Here is an 18,593-nt window from a genome sequence, read left to right on the forward strand (position 1 = left end):
ATATGCATATTGTTCAGATCATCATTCTGAACAACTTTTGTTCTTTATTCCTTTTCAAAATATTTGTCGTTTTCGAGATACAAGGGGTAAAAAATTTATGGTTTTGGCCCTTAAAATCCCTTATTACGTAACATATGACCTAATTTTTTATATGAATAGATTTGGATTGTTAAGATGAACATTTTTTGTTCTTTGACTTATACCAAAATGTTAACGATTTTTGAGATATTTGATCTAGACTTTGAGCCCTTCTAGATCCCTAATTTAAGGGCCTAGCCCCTAAATCGTGATATTTTCGAAAAGATCTCGTAAATGTGCACAACTTTTGTTCTACATGTCTTAACAAAATATTTGCAAGAAAAAATATATTGGAGATCAAAGGTCAAAAATCGCCGAAATCGGCGAAAAATTTTGGCATCCATTTTTTCAGGTCCAGGCGAGCGTTTAGGCAAATCGCCTCCGGTAAAATTGAATCTCCCACAAATCTTCTAAAATGTTTACTCTATCTTGTGTAGAAATTTCAAGACTCTAGCTTCAAAACAAACGGAGGAGATGTGTGGACAACAAGGCCCTTCAAAAAGTAACTAAAAGAGAGATAACTCCTGACCGAAAGTGACGTCAAGCACGAAATTTTGTAAGCGAAGTCTCGTCACCAAAAGACATCTTTCCTGAAAATTTCGTGAAAATCGATCGAGAAATGGCTGAGAAAAACGCGTGTACTACCAAGGAAAATAATAATAATAATAATAATAATAAAAATAATAATAATAATGAAGAAGAAGAACGCGAACAATAATAGTAAGGTCTTCCGCAGGAGACGGAAGACCTTAATAAACAGTAGAATCACTATAAGGTCTTCCGTTGGTAACGGAAGACCTTAATATACAGTAGAATCACTAGAAGGTCTTCCGTTGGAAACGGAAGACCTTAACTAGACACTCATTACTAGTAATGAGTAGGTCTTCCGTTAGACCACTTCCGGTAAAGAGCTTTCTATTCCTACGAAAACAATTTAAATGTATCAGAAAATGTGCCTTAACAATGAATGAGAAATGTATTATCGAATTTTTTACTCCTTTCTCGTAACTTCCGGTGACGACCGGAAGTACTATTCAGATGCGTTTTCCTATAAATGACAGCGACTCTTTACTGTCGATATTCCCTGAAAAGTTCACGTCTCTATCTGAAAGAGTTCTCAACAAAAAGAAGTAGACTAAAGAAAGAAAAAGTAGTAGGTTACTACCGATCGGAAGTCAATTTTGAAAACCAAAATTATCAAAACTTTAGAAGTTGATACTTTTATTAAGACATGTGAAAATCATATGAAAGACTTCAAATATAAGCGAGATTTATGAGGACAAAGAGTCGTAAAGTAAAAAGATATTTTATCAAGAAACCGGAAGTAGTCGTTATGACTACTGACAGAGTCAATATTCTTTTGACACTTTGAAAGAGAGTTAATAAACTAGTATAAGTTTCAATTTAAAGGGAAAAGTTTGAAATTTGCGATTCTTTCAATCACTTCCGGTGACGACAGGAAGTGACAGTCGACATGTTCAACCCCCTACTGCACGTTTACAAACGGAGATTAATCACCCCTGAATATTTGATGAACCTATATTTTACCTTTTCGAAGTAAAATGCTGGACAAATTCTCTTTGAGAAACAGAAAATCGGCCATATTTTCCGACCTGAAGTGAATTTTGTAAAAACAAAAATAATTATAGCAAGGTCATTTCATCAGACATTATTCCTGAAAATATCAAGAAAATATATGCAGACTCGAAGAAATCGGAAAATCAACATTTTTTTCAAATACTTCCGGTAGAGACCAGAAGTGACGGACGAAAAAATTGAATGTATGTGTACCCTGAACTAAGGTTAGTTGATCAACTCTACAAGTTTCAAGCATTTATCTGTATTCATTATTGAGAAACTGAAAAAACAATGTTTGAATATGGCCATCCCATATCTCACAACCGGAAGTGAATTTTACAAAAATATTTAAGTACACTTTAGAAATTTATAGTGTCTATAACATATGTGAAATTCAAATCATTAACGTCTCGGAGACGAAAGGGAAAAAAATAATAATAATAATAAACAGTAGAATCACTAGAAGGTCTTCCGTTGGAAACGGAAGACCTTAACTAAACACTCATTACTAGTAATGAGTAGGTCTTCCGTTAGACCACTTCCGGTAAAGAGCTTTCTATTCCTACGAAAACCATTTAAATGTATCAGAAAATGTGCCTTGACAATGAATGAGAAATGTATTATCGAATTTTTCACTCCTTTCCAGTAACTTCCGGTGACGACTGGAAGTACTATTCAGATGATTTTTCCTATAAATGACAGCGACTCTTTACTGTCTATATTCCCTGAAAATTTCACGTCTCTATCTGAAAGAGTTCTCAACAAAAAAGAAGTAGAGTAAAGAAAGAAAAGGTAGTAGGTTACTACCGACCGGAAGTCAATTTTGAAAAACAAAATTATCAGAACTTTAGAAGTTGATACTTTTATTAAGACATCTGAAAATCATATGAAAGACTTCAAATATAAGCGAGATTTATGGGGACAAAGAGATGAAAAGTAAAAAGGTATTTTATCAAGAAACCGGAAGTAGTTGTTTTGACTACCGACAGAGTCAATATTCTTTTGACATTTTGAAAGAGAGTTAATAAATTAGTATAGGTTTCAATTTAAAAGAAAAAGTTTGAAATGTGCGATTCTTTCCATCACTTCCGGTGACGACAGGAAGTGACGGTTCAACCCCCTACTGCACGCTTATAAAGGGAGAATGATCATCCCTGAATATTTGATGAACCTATATTTTACCTTTTCCAAGAAAAATACTGGACAAAATTCCTTTTGAGAGACAGAATATCGGCCATATTTACCGACCGGAAGTGAATTTTGTAAAACCAAAAAAAATTATACCAAGGTCATTTCATAAGACAGTATTCCTGAAAATTTCAAGAAAATATATCCAGCCATCTCTGAGAAATCACTGGAAGAAATCGGAAAATCGACAATTTTTTAAACACTTCCGGTATAGACCGGAAGTGACGGACGAAAAAATTGAATGTATGTGTACAATGGATAAATGTTAGTTGATCAACTCGACAAGTTTCAAGCGTCTATCTATATTCATTATTGAGAAACTGAAAAAACAAGGTTTCAAAATATCCACCCCATATCTCACGACCGGAAGTGAATTTTACAAAAATATTTAAATATACTCTAGACATTTATAGTGTCTATAACATATGTAAAATTCAAATCATTAACTTGTTTTATGACCGAGATTTATGGCACTGAAAAATGAGAGAATGAATAGTCTTTCTTTGATATAACCGGAAGTTGGAGATTCAACTTCCGGTGGGGTCAACATTTTTTGAGAATTAAAACGAGACCTAGTAAACCGATATACATTTCAATTTGAAAGAAAAAAGTTTGAAATTGATGATTCATTTAATCACTTCCGGTGACGACCGGAAGTGACGGCCGACATTCTTAACCCCCTACTGCATGCCTACAAAGTAAGATCTATTAACTCTGAAAATTTGATGACTGTATCTTTAACCGTTTCTGAGAAAAACGCTGTACAACGAAAACAGCTAATAAGCCGTATTTGCCGATCGGAAGTGAATTTTACAAAAATATTTGACGTTACTCTAGACATTTATGGTGACTATAATATATGTAAAACTCAACTCATTAACTGGTTTCATGACCGAGATTTATGGCACTGAAAAATGAGAGAATTAATGGTCTTTCTTTGATATAACCGGAAGTTGGAGATTCAACTTCCGGTGGGATCAACATTTTTTGAGAATAAGAACTAGACCTAGTAAACCGATATAGGTTTCAATTTGAAAGAAAAAAGTTTGAAATTGATGATTTATTTAATCACTTCCAGTGACGACCTGAAAGTTTCAGGAAAATCCATCCAACGGTCTAGGAGACGAAAGGGGAAATAATAATAATAATAATAATAAACAGTAGAATCACTAGAAGGTCTTCCGTTGGAAACGGAAGACCTTAATAATAAACAGTAGAATCACTAGAAGGTCTTCCGTTGGAAACGGAAGACCTTAATAAACAGTAGAATCACTAGAAGGTCTTCCGTTGGAAACGGAAGACCTTAATAAGAAGAAGAAAAAAAAAACAGTGCAATCACTAGAAGGTCTTCCGTTGGAAACGGAAGACCTTAATAATAATAATAAACAGTAGAATCACTATAAGGTCTTTCGTCTGGAACGGAAGACCTTAATAATAAGAAGAAACAGAGTAAAACCAATATGTTCCCAAACTTTGTTTGTGGAACATATTAATAATAATAAACAGAACAATATCAATAGGACTTTCCACAGAAAGGTGGAAAGCCCTAATAATAAACAGAACAATAACAATAGGACTTTCCACTGAAAGGTGGAAAGCCCTAAGAAAAAGAAAAGTGAAAAATCAACAATAAAATAATAGAAGGGTCTTCCGCTGAAGACCATAATAATAATAAGAATAATAAGAAACGGGGCAAAAACAATATATCTCCGACACTTTGTGTTCGGAGACATGATAAGAAACGGAGCAAAAACAATATGTCTCCGACATTTTGTGTTTGGAGACATAATAATAAACATTACAATCACTATAAGGTCTTCCGTCTGAAATGGAAGACCTTAATAATAATAATAAACAGTACAATCACTATAAGGTCTTCCGTCTGAAACGGAAGACCTTAATAATAAGAAATGGAGCACAAAAAAAATATGTCTCCGACACTTTGTGTTTGGAGACATAATAATAACGATAAGAAGAAGAAACAGAGTAAAAACAATATGTTCCCAAACTTTGTTTGGGGAACATAATAAGGTATCTTGTCTCCCAGAAATTACAAAATAAGTGTTTTCCCTTTAGCTCAGAATAGGTCATCGGTTCCTCTTGTTTTTCGTAAATGGCGACTAAATGGGACGGTCCTTCGGATGAAACCGCAAAAAGCGAGGTCCCGTGTCACAGCATATGTGACATAATGACACCCCCTCCCCCCTGCTCAAAGTGCAGAGCATATGCCTAAGTTTCGCAACCTTTCACCAGGAATATTGACGTCTCAATATGAATGAAAGTATATCGAACGGAACGGTAAACAATACACAAACAACCAATCGTTCGCTCAGTGGTAGAGCAATCACTTCCTGATCGAATATCAATTCGCCAAACCTTAAACTTAAAACATAGAATTTGATCTGCCCTATGTCAAACATTCAGCATTTAGATGCTCTCAGATATGGTCTTAAGAAACGGATCGATGTGTCGTGTCGCAAAAGGCATTAGTGGGTTAGTTAGGCCTCTCACTGCTACGGATGTAAGCGCTAAGTATAGGTTTAAAATTAAAAATTCACGTACAATTGGTGATGCTTCAATATCAGTAATAAGTCCAAGACGGGGCAAAAAGCAAACAAAATAGAATTGAAAACGGTGACAGACACGGGTCCATCAAATGTTGGATATTATAAGAATGGAAATGCGTTAAAGAGTGTGTATTTCACTTAGGTATATTTTAAGTAATTCTGTTGAGTTTTCAGTCATTCAATAGGCATATAATGTATACTGTTTATGAAATGTAAATGATTTATAGAAAATTTGAAACTTCAGTCCACAAACTAATTATAAGACGATAAGATATACAAGTATGATCTGTATACTTTAAAGAATTTTGATATACGAATTGGTGAATTTATATTTTCGCAATAGGACACGACGTGAAGAGTCCTAGAGGTGAACTGCGAAGAGAAAAACAACAACCCAAAACTAAAAGGTATGTGCGTATGACATGTCAAGCGTTGGAATATTTGATTTTATTAGGTCATCTGAGTAAACTCAGCTGACCTGTTGCAACTGGTTGTGCGCTAACAATTGAACATTTTCAACTTCTTCTTCATAACTATCATTCCAATTCTTTTCAAATTAGGCATAAAGCATCTATTGGATAAGGAAGGCAAACATTGCAAATTTCAGGATTCATGTACCCCTGGGACCCTAAGGGCGGGGCAAAAACTCTCTAAAATTGACAGATTTTCAAAACTTTTCTTCTCTTGAACCGTACATGTAAAAGAAAAAAACTAAATGAACAGGGTGGGGCCAAAATTAGTATATAATGTTTATATGAAAAACACTTAAATAACATCTTCTTCACTGCTGTTGATACTAAATTGGAACTAAGTGGATATTTAAAAAGAGCTTACAGTCCTTTACTGAAATTGTAAATTTGATGATCCTAGCGATAGGGGTTGTGTCATCAGGGTGGGGCCAAAGCAATCAGTTATCAAATGTGTGAACAATAGACATTTTTAACTTCTTCTTGATAGCTGTCATTCCAATTCTTTTCAAGTTTGGTATGGAGCATTTTTTGAACAAGGAGGCATCATTGTAAATTTCTGGATTCCTGCACCCCTGGTGCAATTTTAAAACATCTTCTCTAAATCCGCATATGTGTAAAGAAAAAAACTAAATGCATGGTGATGTTGAGCAGGAAGACCTTCACCAAAATTGTAAATTTCATGACCCCCAGGGTAGGGCTTAATTTACTACATAGTTTTTTATGTGTAAAATACTTAAGTAACTTTAGTGCTATTGATAATAAATTGAAACTAAATGGGTATTTAGACAGAGCAGGCAGTCCTATACAAAAATTGTAAATCTGATGATCCCAGGGTAGGGGATTTGGTATTAGGGTTGGGTCAAAATAGTCAGTTATTGAATGTGTGAACAGTAGAAATTTTTAACTTCTCGATAACTATAATTCCAATTCTCTACATAACTACCATACAGTGTACCAATTCCTTTCGAATTTAGTATGAAGCATCCATGGAACATGAATTGTAAATTTCAGGATTCCTGCATCTCTCGGGCCTTAGGGACGGGGAAAACTGCCCAAAAATTTCTTCTAAAAAATGTACATTTCATGATCCCCGAGGTAGGGGTTCAGACCCAAAGGTGGGGTCTAACTTACTACATTGTGTTTCGGTGTAAGTTTGTTGATGCTGTATAAAATTTAAATGTGTATCTAGGAAGAGCAGAAAAGGATGTACAAAAAAATGGGAATTTTCACAACCCAGGGTTTCGACTCTAGGATGTGTCCAAATTACTCATATCTTTTAATATTTTAATGTTAATACAACTATTCTAGTATGCGAAGCCTTTTACCAGTCTAGATGTACTTTTGAGGGCTTTGAAGTTTTAAGAACACACCTTGTGTTACACTCTTGGTGAACACTAGAATCTAGCATTGATATTCAGAACAGACATTTTCCTTAGATTCCATAGCCCTTAGAAGTAGTGATACTTTTTTCACTAGTACACCGGTGACCGGTACGGCCTCTGGGTTTCTTGTTTGCCATAAAACCTATCATTGGGTCAATTGCTGTCTGACGTATTTCATACCGATTGTTAGGCCGTTCTTGGAACACTAATTTTGACTACGGATGGTTCCGTTTTACCTGATCAAGAGATAGGGCTCACGGTTGGTGTGCCCTGTCGACAGGAGATGCTTACTCCTCCTAGGCACGTGATCCCACATCTGTTGTGTCCAAAGGACTGTGTTCCCAACTCTCTATTTTGTATTGCTGATAGGAGCTATGAGATTGATCACTGTTCGTTATCTTCACCATTCACGAAACTGTTGAAACCCTTATACCATCAACTTGTTTGTCAGTAATCTACCTCGATTTAAAAACTGACCATACGCAGAACAAGCTCTTGCGTACCGAACCAGCTGAGATATACAAACAGAATACGTAAACGACAATGGAACATCGCTATACAAGTATGGAAGTTGACGATGGAAAAGCTGAAATCATCCCGTTTGTGATAAAGTTGAGAATAATATTGCACAGAGGAAGAACTCTTTTAATGCGTATATGAATTGTTGCGCAAATGGATTGAATAAAGGATATCTTTAATTTCAATTAATCTAAGACCATTTTTTTAATAATTGCGTGTATTAATTACGTTATATTTATTGATATTAATGATATGCAGTAAATAAAATTTGACTATTATGAAGTCACAGGGAGCTTCAGTTTAAATCTCTCTCCGTATTAAATATTAGATAATGTGTTTACGAATGTAATCGTAATCCGTCATGCCGAAAAGATGACCAAAGGTAAATTGAACGGTCCTTCATAATTTCAAAATTTGAAACTCAATTTTGTGAATGTGTTTATAATGGTAGTTTTTGTCCAGTGCGAAAATTTAAGGGCAAAATTATGAATACACGCTGTTTGTTCTCGTCAAGCGCAATTATCGAAAACATAATGTACTATATGAATGACAAACAGAAAAATTGTTATACTGTAAAGAGTGGTCTGATTTTTTGACATTGTCAGGTAGGGTACAACCTACTTTCTTCGGTAATATCATTTAATTTTAAAATTATAAGGTGTAAACTTCCCAGAACAGTCCCGGACCATTCGATATATGACATATTAGACAGTTTTCGACTTATTACTTAATTTCAACATCATTGTCATCATATTGCATATTCTACCAAAATTAACACTTTTTAATGTTTATCCATGTGGTGAGACCACAAAAACCGAGGTCCCATGTCACAGCAGGTGTGGCACGATAAAGATATATCCCTTCATAAAGGCCGTAAGCGCGGAGCATAGGCCTACAATTTGCAGCCCTTCACTGGCAATGGTGACGTTTCCATTTGTGTGATAAATTTTCGAGCGGGACGTTAAACAATATCCAACTAACCAACTCACGCGCCTCGGTAAAGCGTTACCTCCGCATGCGGAATTTCGAGGTTGGAATTCCGGCCGCGACAGACCTAGGTCGTTAAAACAGGTAGTGACAGTTCCATCCCAAGCGCTCCGCATCAGTTGTGAATATCACGGGTCCTCGGAGATGACCTTAAAAACGGATGCCCCGTGTCACAGTAGGTGTGGCTCACTAAACAATCCTCACTGTTTAATGACCGTAAGCGCCGCACATGGGCCTAAATTTGAACCCTTCACTGGTATCGGTGACGTCTCCATATAAGTAAAAAGTTCTCTCGAAAAACGTTTAACAAGATACAATCAATCAATCAACCCACGCCACGATTTTTCAGTACTATTAGTACTTTGGCTGTTAATATCATATAGATTGCATTTCTAGTAATATTTTGGTTTTTGTTTTTCCTATTTACATTTTCAATTGACCGACGGTAGAACAATAAATTTTACAAAAAAAAATATGCATTTAAACGTGCAATACGTAAATGTTTTACGAACTATTTGCTGCTCGCGCTGAATATAGATCTGTTTGTAAAGGAGTGATATGGTCTACACCACTTTGAGGCGAGTGACTGCATAGAGGAGTTGATTAAATCAATTTCCAACAATTATACAAAACAAAGGATACGAACAGATTGTCAAGTTTTCGGAACGACCTGTCACGACCTGATACACCTAAAAACGAAAAACACGATAGAAAACGGAAAATCTGATAAACGCAAAACACGATGCGATAGGATGCACACACTAACGAACATGATAGAAATGTCAAGAATAACGTTACGGGGCGGGGCTTTGTAAATGCTATGGCGTGAAGTCTCTCCCTCCACGAACATTAAATGTATCGCTTCTCTGCGCCTATTGTGATTAGCACATTTAAAATTTCTCTCGCTTAATATATTAGCTTTGTGTTTAATCAGTGGCAGATCTAGATATTTCTGAACGAAAGGATGCAGTTACGGCTGGATATCTTCTAGGGCTGCCTTGGGACCTTAGTGAGTCCACGAAAAAACGGGGGAATTATTGAGTTCTGGCAAAGTAAAACGTACATGATTTTGGACATTTCTATAAAGAACGATCATATTTGTGAGGGAGTGGTAGTGTGTTCCTGGCGCTGGATACGTCATTGCTAGCTACGTATAATACTGAAAATATGTTAAAGAGTATAGGATTTTCAGTGATTTTGTTTCTAAGATATATAATGTGGTTTGCAAGTAGGCTTAAAGCCATATACAATGTATTAAATGTTGTAAACTAGGGGAAAGGGAGATAATGCATGAAATTATAAGATAATTCTTTATCATCCTCAGTGTCACACCCTTATATTTCTGACTTCATATTGCCTACCTATTCTGAACCTACTCCTTGAGATGAAATGAAATTTTACATTAGTAAATCATGAGTTTATATTTCATTGAATTTAATAAACGATACTTTAATTATGATTACATGTATAGATGTCGGACGTGAAAAGGTCTTGGAATAGAATTAAAGAAAATGTTGATAGTACCCCGACCATGGTGTTTTCCGTCATTGGTGATTCAGACAGCTTTGTCCCTAGACCCTGGGCCAAAACAGTATTCCAGACAGCACTGATTGAGGCGGCTAAAAGTGGAGGGGGTAAGTAGAACAATCACGCGTAGTAAAATTCACATGATCAATGATGAACAATTAAGGAAATTACTTTAAGACCCTTGATTCACTGTGAAGTTATATGCATGGCTTCTAAACAATATCACATATACGTCCTTTCACAACACTTGATACGTGCAAGGTGAAGATAACGAACAGTGATCAATCTCATAACTCCTATAAGGAAATCCCCTCAATCTGTTTGTCTCGCCATGAATATGGCTGGGGCATATAGTGTTTGTCATGTCGTCTCCCGTCATTCTGTCTGTCCTTCCGTCAGAATTTGTGTTTAGCTCAGTTTCAAAGAAACTATTCAATATATTGTTATCAAACCTCGCATGATAATAATAACTAGTTCTAATTGTAACGGGGACCGTTACATATGTTCCCTAAAACTCCCCCAATTAAAAACTGATGTCATTGTAAACCTATAGCAAAAATTCATTTTGTTTTAGCCTTTAATTACACGTAGTGCGTTTAATATGGTCATAATACGCGCACGCGTGTATGATTATGCACATTTCTTGATGTCATTCAACAGGCATTTGTATCATATACACACAGTATGAATTTCATAACGTTTCCATCAAATATAAGGAAGTTATAGTGATTTTAAAATCGTCCAATCAGAATTCAGAACACGCGCATGCACGTTCTGAGCAGTAGTTCGAATTGGGAGCAATTTGGAAGGAATACCAAGACACACCTAGAACCTAAAAATCAAAAGAATTTGATTAAAAACAAAAACGTTATCATCTTTTAAAAAATAAGTTTTGAAAGACGATGCACGCGCATGTGCGTGTGTGTTGGCATTTGCATTATACCAATATATAGATATACATATTATCTACCTATGCCGTGAATATAAACTTATTCGCTTGATTCATAAAAGAGTTATAGACGTTTTAGTATTTTCCAATCAAAATGAAGCGCACGTGCAAGCGCGTGCAGCTTGGTAATTCTAACCATGCAGATCAGTTAAGGATCTCAATACATACCTATGATATGAATATCAAACCATTTCGATGAACAACAAAGAAGAGAGACTGATTACAAAGTTAGTATATGAAAATTTATGATGCACGTGCATGCGCATGCACGCGAGTGCAGACAAAATGAATATCATTTTTCACATCTACAAATGATATACTATCATCCTACCAAGGTTTCATATCGATCCCGTGTGAATTTCGATTTGGTAAATTTTGTACCAAAATTGCAGTGCATGTGCGCGCGCGTGCATACACGTGGGGACAAAATGACTATCGTTCCACACATCTACAAACGCGATACTATCATCCTGGAAAGTTTTATATTGATCCCTTTTGTACCCTCTGAGAACACTCCCGGAAAAAAAAGTCTGGAGAAAAATAAGAATGATAACTAAATGCAATCTCGTTGCGAGCAACGAGTGGGTCTTCCGTCCAATTTTAGATGCGATGAGATAAGAATTTGACTGAGATTTTCGTTCATAAATAACGATACAAATATATTGTCTAGACATATAATTTAGTTTCGGTAGTGTTTTACAAATATTGATCATTTAAGTGTTATAAATTAAAGACTCTCTGCCCCTATCGGCCACTAAGTAAATGGGTCGAGAAAAAAGGTAATAATGTTATTTACTGCCATACAAATTCGACTGATCAGGCGAGTCATGTCGCCCGGAGGGCTAAGTTTGATATCATTCTAGATATATCTCACAAAACTGAACAAATTTTGTTCTACATGTCCTATGGAAATTTTCTTGAGAAAAAAGTTATTGATTGCGACATTTATTAGACTGTTAAGGCGAGTCATTAGGCCCGTGGGCCTCTTTCTTGATATCGTTTGAAAGATCTTGCAAAACTGAATAACTTTTGTTCTACATGTCTTATCAAAAGATTCTCGAGAAAAAAGTTAGTAATTGTGACACTAATCAAACTGTTCAGGTGAGCCATGGGGTCCATGGGCCCATTTCTTGATATGGCACGAAAGATCTCAATAAACTGTACAACTTTTGTTATATATGTCTAAACAAAATATTTACGAGTAAAAAGTTATGATTTAAAACGTGCAAAAAAGGGGGCACTTTTCTAAACTCCATTTTCGAACCCTACCGAACTTCCATATTAGGCACTTCCGGAAATTTTGAAAACCCAGGTGCATAACTACAACATATCGTCTAACATGACTGACAATTTCAGCACTCTAGCTTATGTCGTTTTTGAGTTTTTGTCTGGACAATATGGTCATCTGAAAATCGATAAAAGGGGAATAACTTCCAACCGGAAGTGATTTTTCAAAAATTGAAATGGCAGTACAAACTTCAAATGGCAATGCATCAATCCTGAAAATTTGAAGCAAATCGATCCAGCGATCTCTGAGAAATCTTCTGCACAAAATCGGTAAGGAGAAAAAAAGAGAATAATAATAATAAGAAAAGTAAAAAATCAATAATAGAATAATAGAAGGGTCTTCCGCTGAAGACGGAGGACCCTAATAATAACTAGAATTGATCTCGTTGCGATCAACGAATAGGTCTTCCGTCCAATTTCTGACGAGGTAGGATCTTGACTGGGAGAATTCAGATTTAGCAGATTAATAAAATTATGGGTCTTTAGAGCTGGGCAACGTAATTTAATTAGACTTTACATGTTTAATTAACTTACGGCTAACAACCTCAATGCCAATTTTATTGATCTTTCCACGATATTATATATGAATTACAAATTACATTTAATTTAAACGTCTAACATTGCTTTTGAATAATGATAACAATAATAATAATAATAAATTAGTCTTTAGATGAATTCGGATTTAATGTTTCATATCAGTCCGATTCTCTCATTAGTATCTCATTTAACTGCGATGTCCCGAGAAAAAAGGATATAAAACCCCGTTTAATGTTTTGATTAGTGAGATTATTTAAAATAACCAGATAAAATAGTCTATTATGATTATCAATAGGACACAATACTTAAAGATTATAAGTGATTTGTACTTAAACGAGGCAAAAACAAAAACCGGAAATACATTTTCTTCGCAAAATCTTCGGGACTACCTTTACACCCTGAAGAAAAAATAAAAGCCATTTATTAAATAATTAGGCAATTTCCACACACCAAATTCACAATGAAGACTCTTGGTGATCATCTTAAAACACATTCAGTAAGATAATTGATGAAAAACTAACGTTTCACGATAAATCGGCAAATATCAATATCGGACATCGCGTGACATATGTGCCGGGACATATGTCCCGGACTACATTTACACCCACCCCCATTAGGCTAGCGAGGACCGTTGCTTCAAGAAGAAAATGACAGTATTAATACTATCGATATTAATTTGAATTCATGTAGAAGTACATATGTATGTGCCACTTATAAAGTATATAGATAAAGAAATAGGAAAAAAATTGAATTGATATCACGATATATATAACCGTTATACAATCTCAGTTATTCCTTTGTCCCGAGGAAATAAAATATGAGAAAATTAATGGTTTGTAGTATAAAGCAGATTCAATGTTTTCGGAATACTAAGTTCTTCTCTGTTATCAGAAAAGTTTTTTCTTCACTCATAACAAATGTACATGTATTACATGTACGTTGTGCATTCCCTGTACATACTTCTGCATATATGAAGAATTATAAAATGTTGATATTGAGAAAATATCGAAATAACGCACGAAACAAATACAAGACATCATTTCAAGAATGAAATTTCATTTTTAAGCTGGAAAAAGTGGGAAAAAATATTCGAGTAATCTGGGAATTGAACCCGGGTCGCCCGCATGAAAATCCACTACGCTTTTTTTTTCTCTTTCTTTTATTAAATCCACTACGCTAACCATTAGACTAGCGAGGACCTCGCTTCAAAATGAAAATTACGAATATCTAGAGTTTGGTTTGATCAATTTAAAAACAAATATCATATTCAGCATTCTATAAAAAGTCTTTATCTAAATTACCTTTATCAAAGAAAAACATATAAAACAAAAAAGTTGAAAAAAACTATTATTTAAATTCGCTTCCGGTAGCGACCGGAAGTGATGACGACGTACGAAATAGTGATTCCGCAAACTATAAATCATGTTCTATCATCTCTAATAAGTCTCCAGTTCATATATTTAGCCCTTCCTGTAGATCACTCGCGGACAAAGTTCCATTTGAAAATCAGGAAATTGTCCATTACTTGGAACCGAAATGGAATTTTCCCAATTTTTTTTGGTGATAAACAAAGTTCATAATATAATGCATTTTTCCTGAAAGTTTCACTGAAAACCACTGTATAGTTTTCGAGAAAAATTTGGTAAAAAAAATAATAATAATAATAACTAGAAACTTGTTGCCATGGCAACACGAAGGTCTTCCGTTCTTTCCGTGTCCAGTAGATAACCTTAAATTCTTCATTTGTTATAAAGTGGGAAAAAATATTTGAGTAATCTGGGGGATTGAACCCGGGTCGCCCGCATGAAAATCCACTACGCTAACCATTAGGCTAGCGAGGATCTCGCTTCAAAATGAAAATTGCAAATATCTAGAGTTTGGTTTGATCAATTTAAAAACAAATATCAAATTCAGCATTCTATAAATAATCTCTAGTCATCTTACCTTTCTCAAAGAAAAACATTAAAAAACAAAAAAGTTGAAAAAATTTATTTTTTAAATTCGCTTTCGGTAGCGACCGGAAGTGATGACGACGTACGAAATAGTGCTTACGCAAGTCTATAAGTCATTTTCTATCATCTCTAATAAGTCTCCAGTTCATATCTTTAGCCCTTCCTGTAGATCACTCGCGGAAAAAGTTCCATTTGAAAATCAGGAAATTGTTCATAACTTGGAACCGAAATGGAATTTTCCCAATTTTTTTTGTGATAAACAAAGTTCATAATATAATGCATTTTTCCTGAAAGTTTCACTGAAAACTACTGTATAGTTTTCGAGAAAAATTTGGTAAAAAATTAATAATAACAAAGATAATAATAATAATAACGAGCAATAACGGTGTTGGGATGACAACACAAATGTCTCCGAACTTCTCCGCATGTCAGAAATGGTTTTGGATGCCAGATATGCACTCAGGATCCTCAAAGAACCCTAGAAAGTAAATTTCGCTGAAATCCAACGGACTTGATTTTTGGCCGCCATTTTCTTCAATGGCGGCCATTTTGAAACATTTGAAAATTGATTGGAAGGAAATACTGAGGCTAGAAATGAATTGCGGACCCTCAATTGACCCCAAACCCCTAATGTTGTAGAAATTTCAACACTTTCATATATTTCGGTATATGGCGGCCATTTTGAAAATGGCGGCTCCAAAAAAAAATTGATGGTGGAAATGGATTTGAGGTGACCATATTACCCTAAAAATAGAATTTGGTTGAAATCCGACAACCTTGAGTTTTTGACGGGATTTTTTTTTTTTGCCGCCATCTTGAAACGGCGGCCATTTTGAAAATTTGAAAAGTTGATTCCACCCCTCCTAGTGACCCCCTATGAGCTCACAAAGTTTGAAGTGGATCAGTTGAAGCACTTTCATATAATCGCGCGGACAAATTTCTCACTTAAGAAGAGGAAAAATAAGAAAATAATAACGAGCTATAACTGTGTTGGGATGCCAACACAAATGTCTCCGAACACCTCCCCATGTCAGAAATGGTTCTTGATACCAGATATGCACTCAGGATTGATTTTTGGCCGTCATTTTCTTCAATGGCGGCCATTTTGAAACATTTGAAAATTTATACGAAGGAAATACTGATGCTAGAAATGAATTGTGGACCCTCAATTTACCCCAGAACGGAAATGTTGTAGAGATTTTAACCTTTCAAATATTTCGGCATATGGCGTCCATTTTGAAAATGGCGGCTCAAAAAAAATTTTGATGGTGGAAATGGACCTGGGGTCACTAAATTACCCTAGAAATGGAATTTGGTTGAAATCCGACAACCTTGAGTTTTTGACGTTTTTTGGCCGCCATCTTGAAACAACGGCCATTTTGAAAATTTGAAAAGTTGAATGCACCCCTCCTAGTGACCCTTTATCAGCTCACAAAGTTTGAAGAGGATCTGTTGAAGCACTTTCACAAAATCGGTCGGACAAATTTCTCACTAAAGAAGAGGAATAATAAGAATAAGAAGAAAATAATAAGAATAAGAATAACGAGCTATAACTGTGTTGGGATGCCAACACAAATGTCTCCGAACACCTCCCCATGTCAGAAATGGTTTTTGATGCCAGATCAGGGTTCTCAAAAAAAAACCTAGAAACTAAATTTGGTTGAAATCCAACGGACTTGATTTGTTGGCCGCCATTTTCTTCAATGGCGGCCATTTTGAAAAATCTGAAAATAGATTGGAAGGAAATACTGATGCTAGAAATGAATTGTGGACCCTCCATTTACCCCAGAGTCCAAATGTTGTACAGATTTTAACACTTTCAAATATTTCAGTATATGGCGGCCATTTTGAAAATGGCAGGTCAAAAAAATTTTTTGATGGTGGAAATGGACTCGGGGTCACTAAAGTACCCTTGAAATAGAATTTGGTTGAAATCCGACAACCTTGAATTTTTGACGTTTTTTTTTTGGCCGCCATCTTGAAACGGCGGCCATTTTGAAAATTTGAAATGTTGATTGCACCCCTCCTAATGACCCTCTATCAGCTCACATAGTTTGAAGTGTATCAGTCGAAGCATGTTCATAAAATCGAGCGGACAAATTTCTCACTAAAGAAGAGGAAAAATAAGAAGAAAATAATAATAAGAATAACTAGAAACTCATTACTAGTAATGAGTAGGTCTTCCGTTTGTTCACTTCCGGTAAAAAGGTTTCTGATCCTACAAAAACCATTCAAATATATCAGAGAATGTACTTTAACAATAAATGAGAAGTGTATTATCGAATTTTTTACTCATTTCTTGTAACTTCCGGTGACAACCGGAAGTACTAATCAGATGTGTTTTCCTATGAATGACAGTGACTCTTTACTGTCTATATTCCCTGAAAATTTCACGTCTCTATCCGAAGAGTTCTTAACAAAAAGAAGTAGACTAAAGAAAGAAAAAGTAGTAGGTAACTACCGACCGGAAGTAAAATTTGAAAAACGAAATTGTCAAAACTCTAGAAGTTGATATTATTCTGAAGACATGTGAAAATCATATCAAACACTTCAAATATAAGCGAGATTTGTGGGGACAAAGAGACAAAAAGTAATAAAGTATTTTATCAAGAAACCGGAAGTAGTTGTTTTGACTACCGACGGGGTCAATATTCTTTTGACACTTTGAAAGAGACTTAATAAAGTAGTATACGTTTCAATTTAAAAGAAAAAGTTTGAAATTTACGATTATTTCCATCACTTCCGGTGACGACAGGAAGTGACGGTTGACATGCTCATCACCCTATTGCATGCTTACAAACAGAGATTGCTCATCCCTGAATATTTGATGAACCTATCTTTTACCCTTTCCAAGAAAAATGCTGGACAAAATCTCGTTTGAGAAACAGAAAATCGTCCATATTTTCCGACCGGAAGTGAATTTTGGAAAAACACAAATAACCACAGGAATGTCATTTCATCAGACATTATTCCTGAAAATTTCAAGAAAATCTATCCAGCCATCTTTGAGAAATCACTCGAAGAAATCGGAAAATCGTCATTTTTTTCAAATACTTCCGGTGTAGACCGGAAGTGACGGACGAAAAAAATAAAAGTATGTGTACAATGGCCTAATGCTAGTTGATCAACCCTACAAGTTTGAAGCGTCTATATATTTTCGTTATTGAGAAACTGTAAAAGCAAAGTTTGAATTTGTCCACCCCTATCTCACGACCGGAAGTGAATTTTCGAAAAATATTTGACTTTACTCTAGACATTTATAGTGTCTACAATATATGTTAAATACAAGTCAAACACTTGTTTTGTAAACGAGATTGAAGGCATTGAAAAAGGAGAATTTGAAATGTTTTTCCTTAATTACCGGAAGTCGACGTTTCCGCTTCCGGTGGGGTCAACGGTTTTCAATACTGCAAAAGATATCTGATAAAGTGGTATAGGTTTCAATTCAACAACTACAATTTTAATTTTTCGATTCGTCTTATCACTTCCCGTGACGACCGGAAGTGACGGCCGACATTTTGAACCCCCAACTGCACACCTACAAAGTGAGATCTATCAACTCTGAAAATTTG

The 18,593-nt window shown here is 35.3% G+C and overlaps 1 protein-coding gene across 1 annotated transcript in view; it reads left to right on the top strand.

Moving 5' to 3' along the window:
• Positions 1–18,593, top strand: part of LOC125661868 (transient receptor potential cation channel subfamily M member 2-like) — a 134,780-nt gene that overhangs the window by 27,256 nt on the left and 88,931 nt on the right. Inside the window, exons 2-3 of the mRNA XM_056146383.1 lie at positions 5,755–5,818; positions 10,241–10,403. Coding sequence (XP_056002358.1) covers positions 10,241–10,403 — 163 coding nt within the window. The 5' untranslated portion in view covers positions 5,755–5,818. The remainder of the gene's footprint in view (positions 1–5,754; positions 5,819–10,240; positions 10,404–18,593) is intronic.

This window comes from Ostrea edulis, chromosome 8 (genome assembly GCF_947568905.1).
Source record: "Ostrea edulis chromosome 8, xbOstEdul1.1, whole genome shotgun sequence".
Classification (NCBI taxonomy): Eukaryota; Metazoa; Mollusca; class Bivalvia; order Ostreida; family Ostreidae; genus Ostrea; species Ostrea edulis.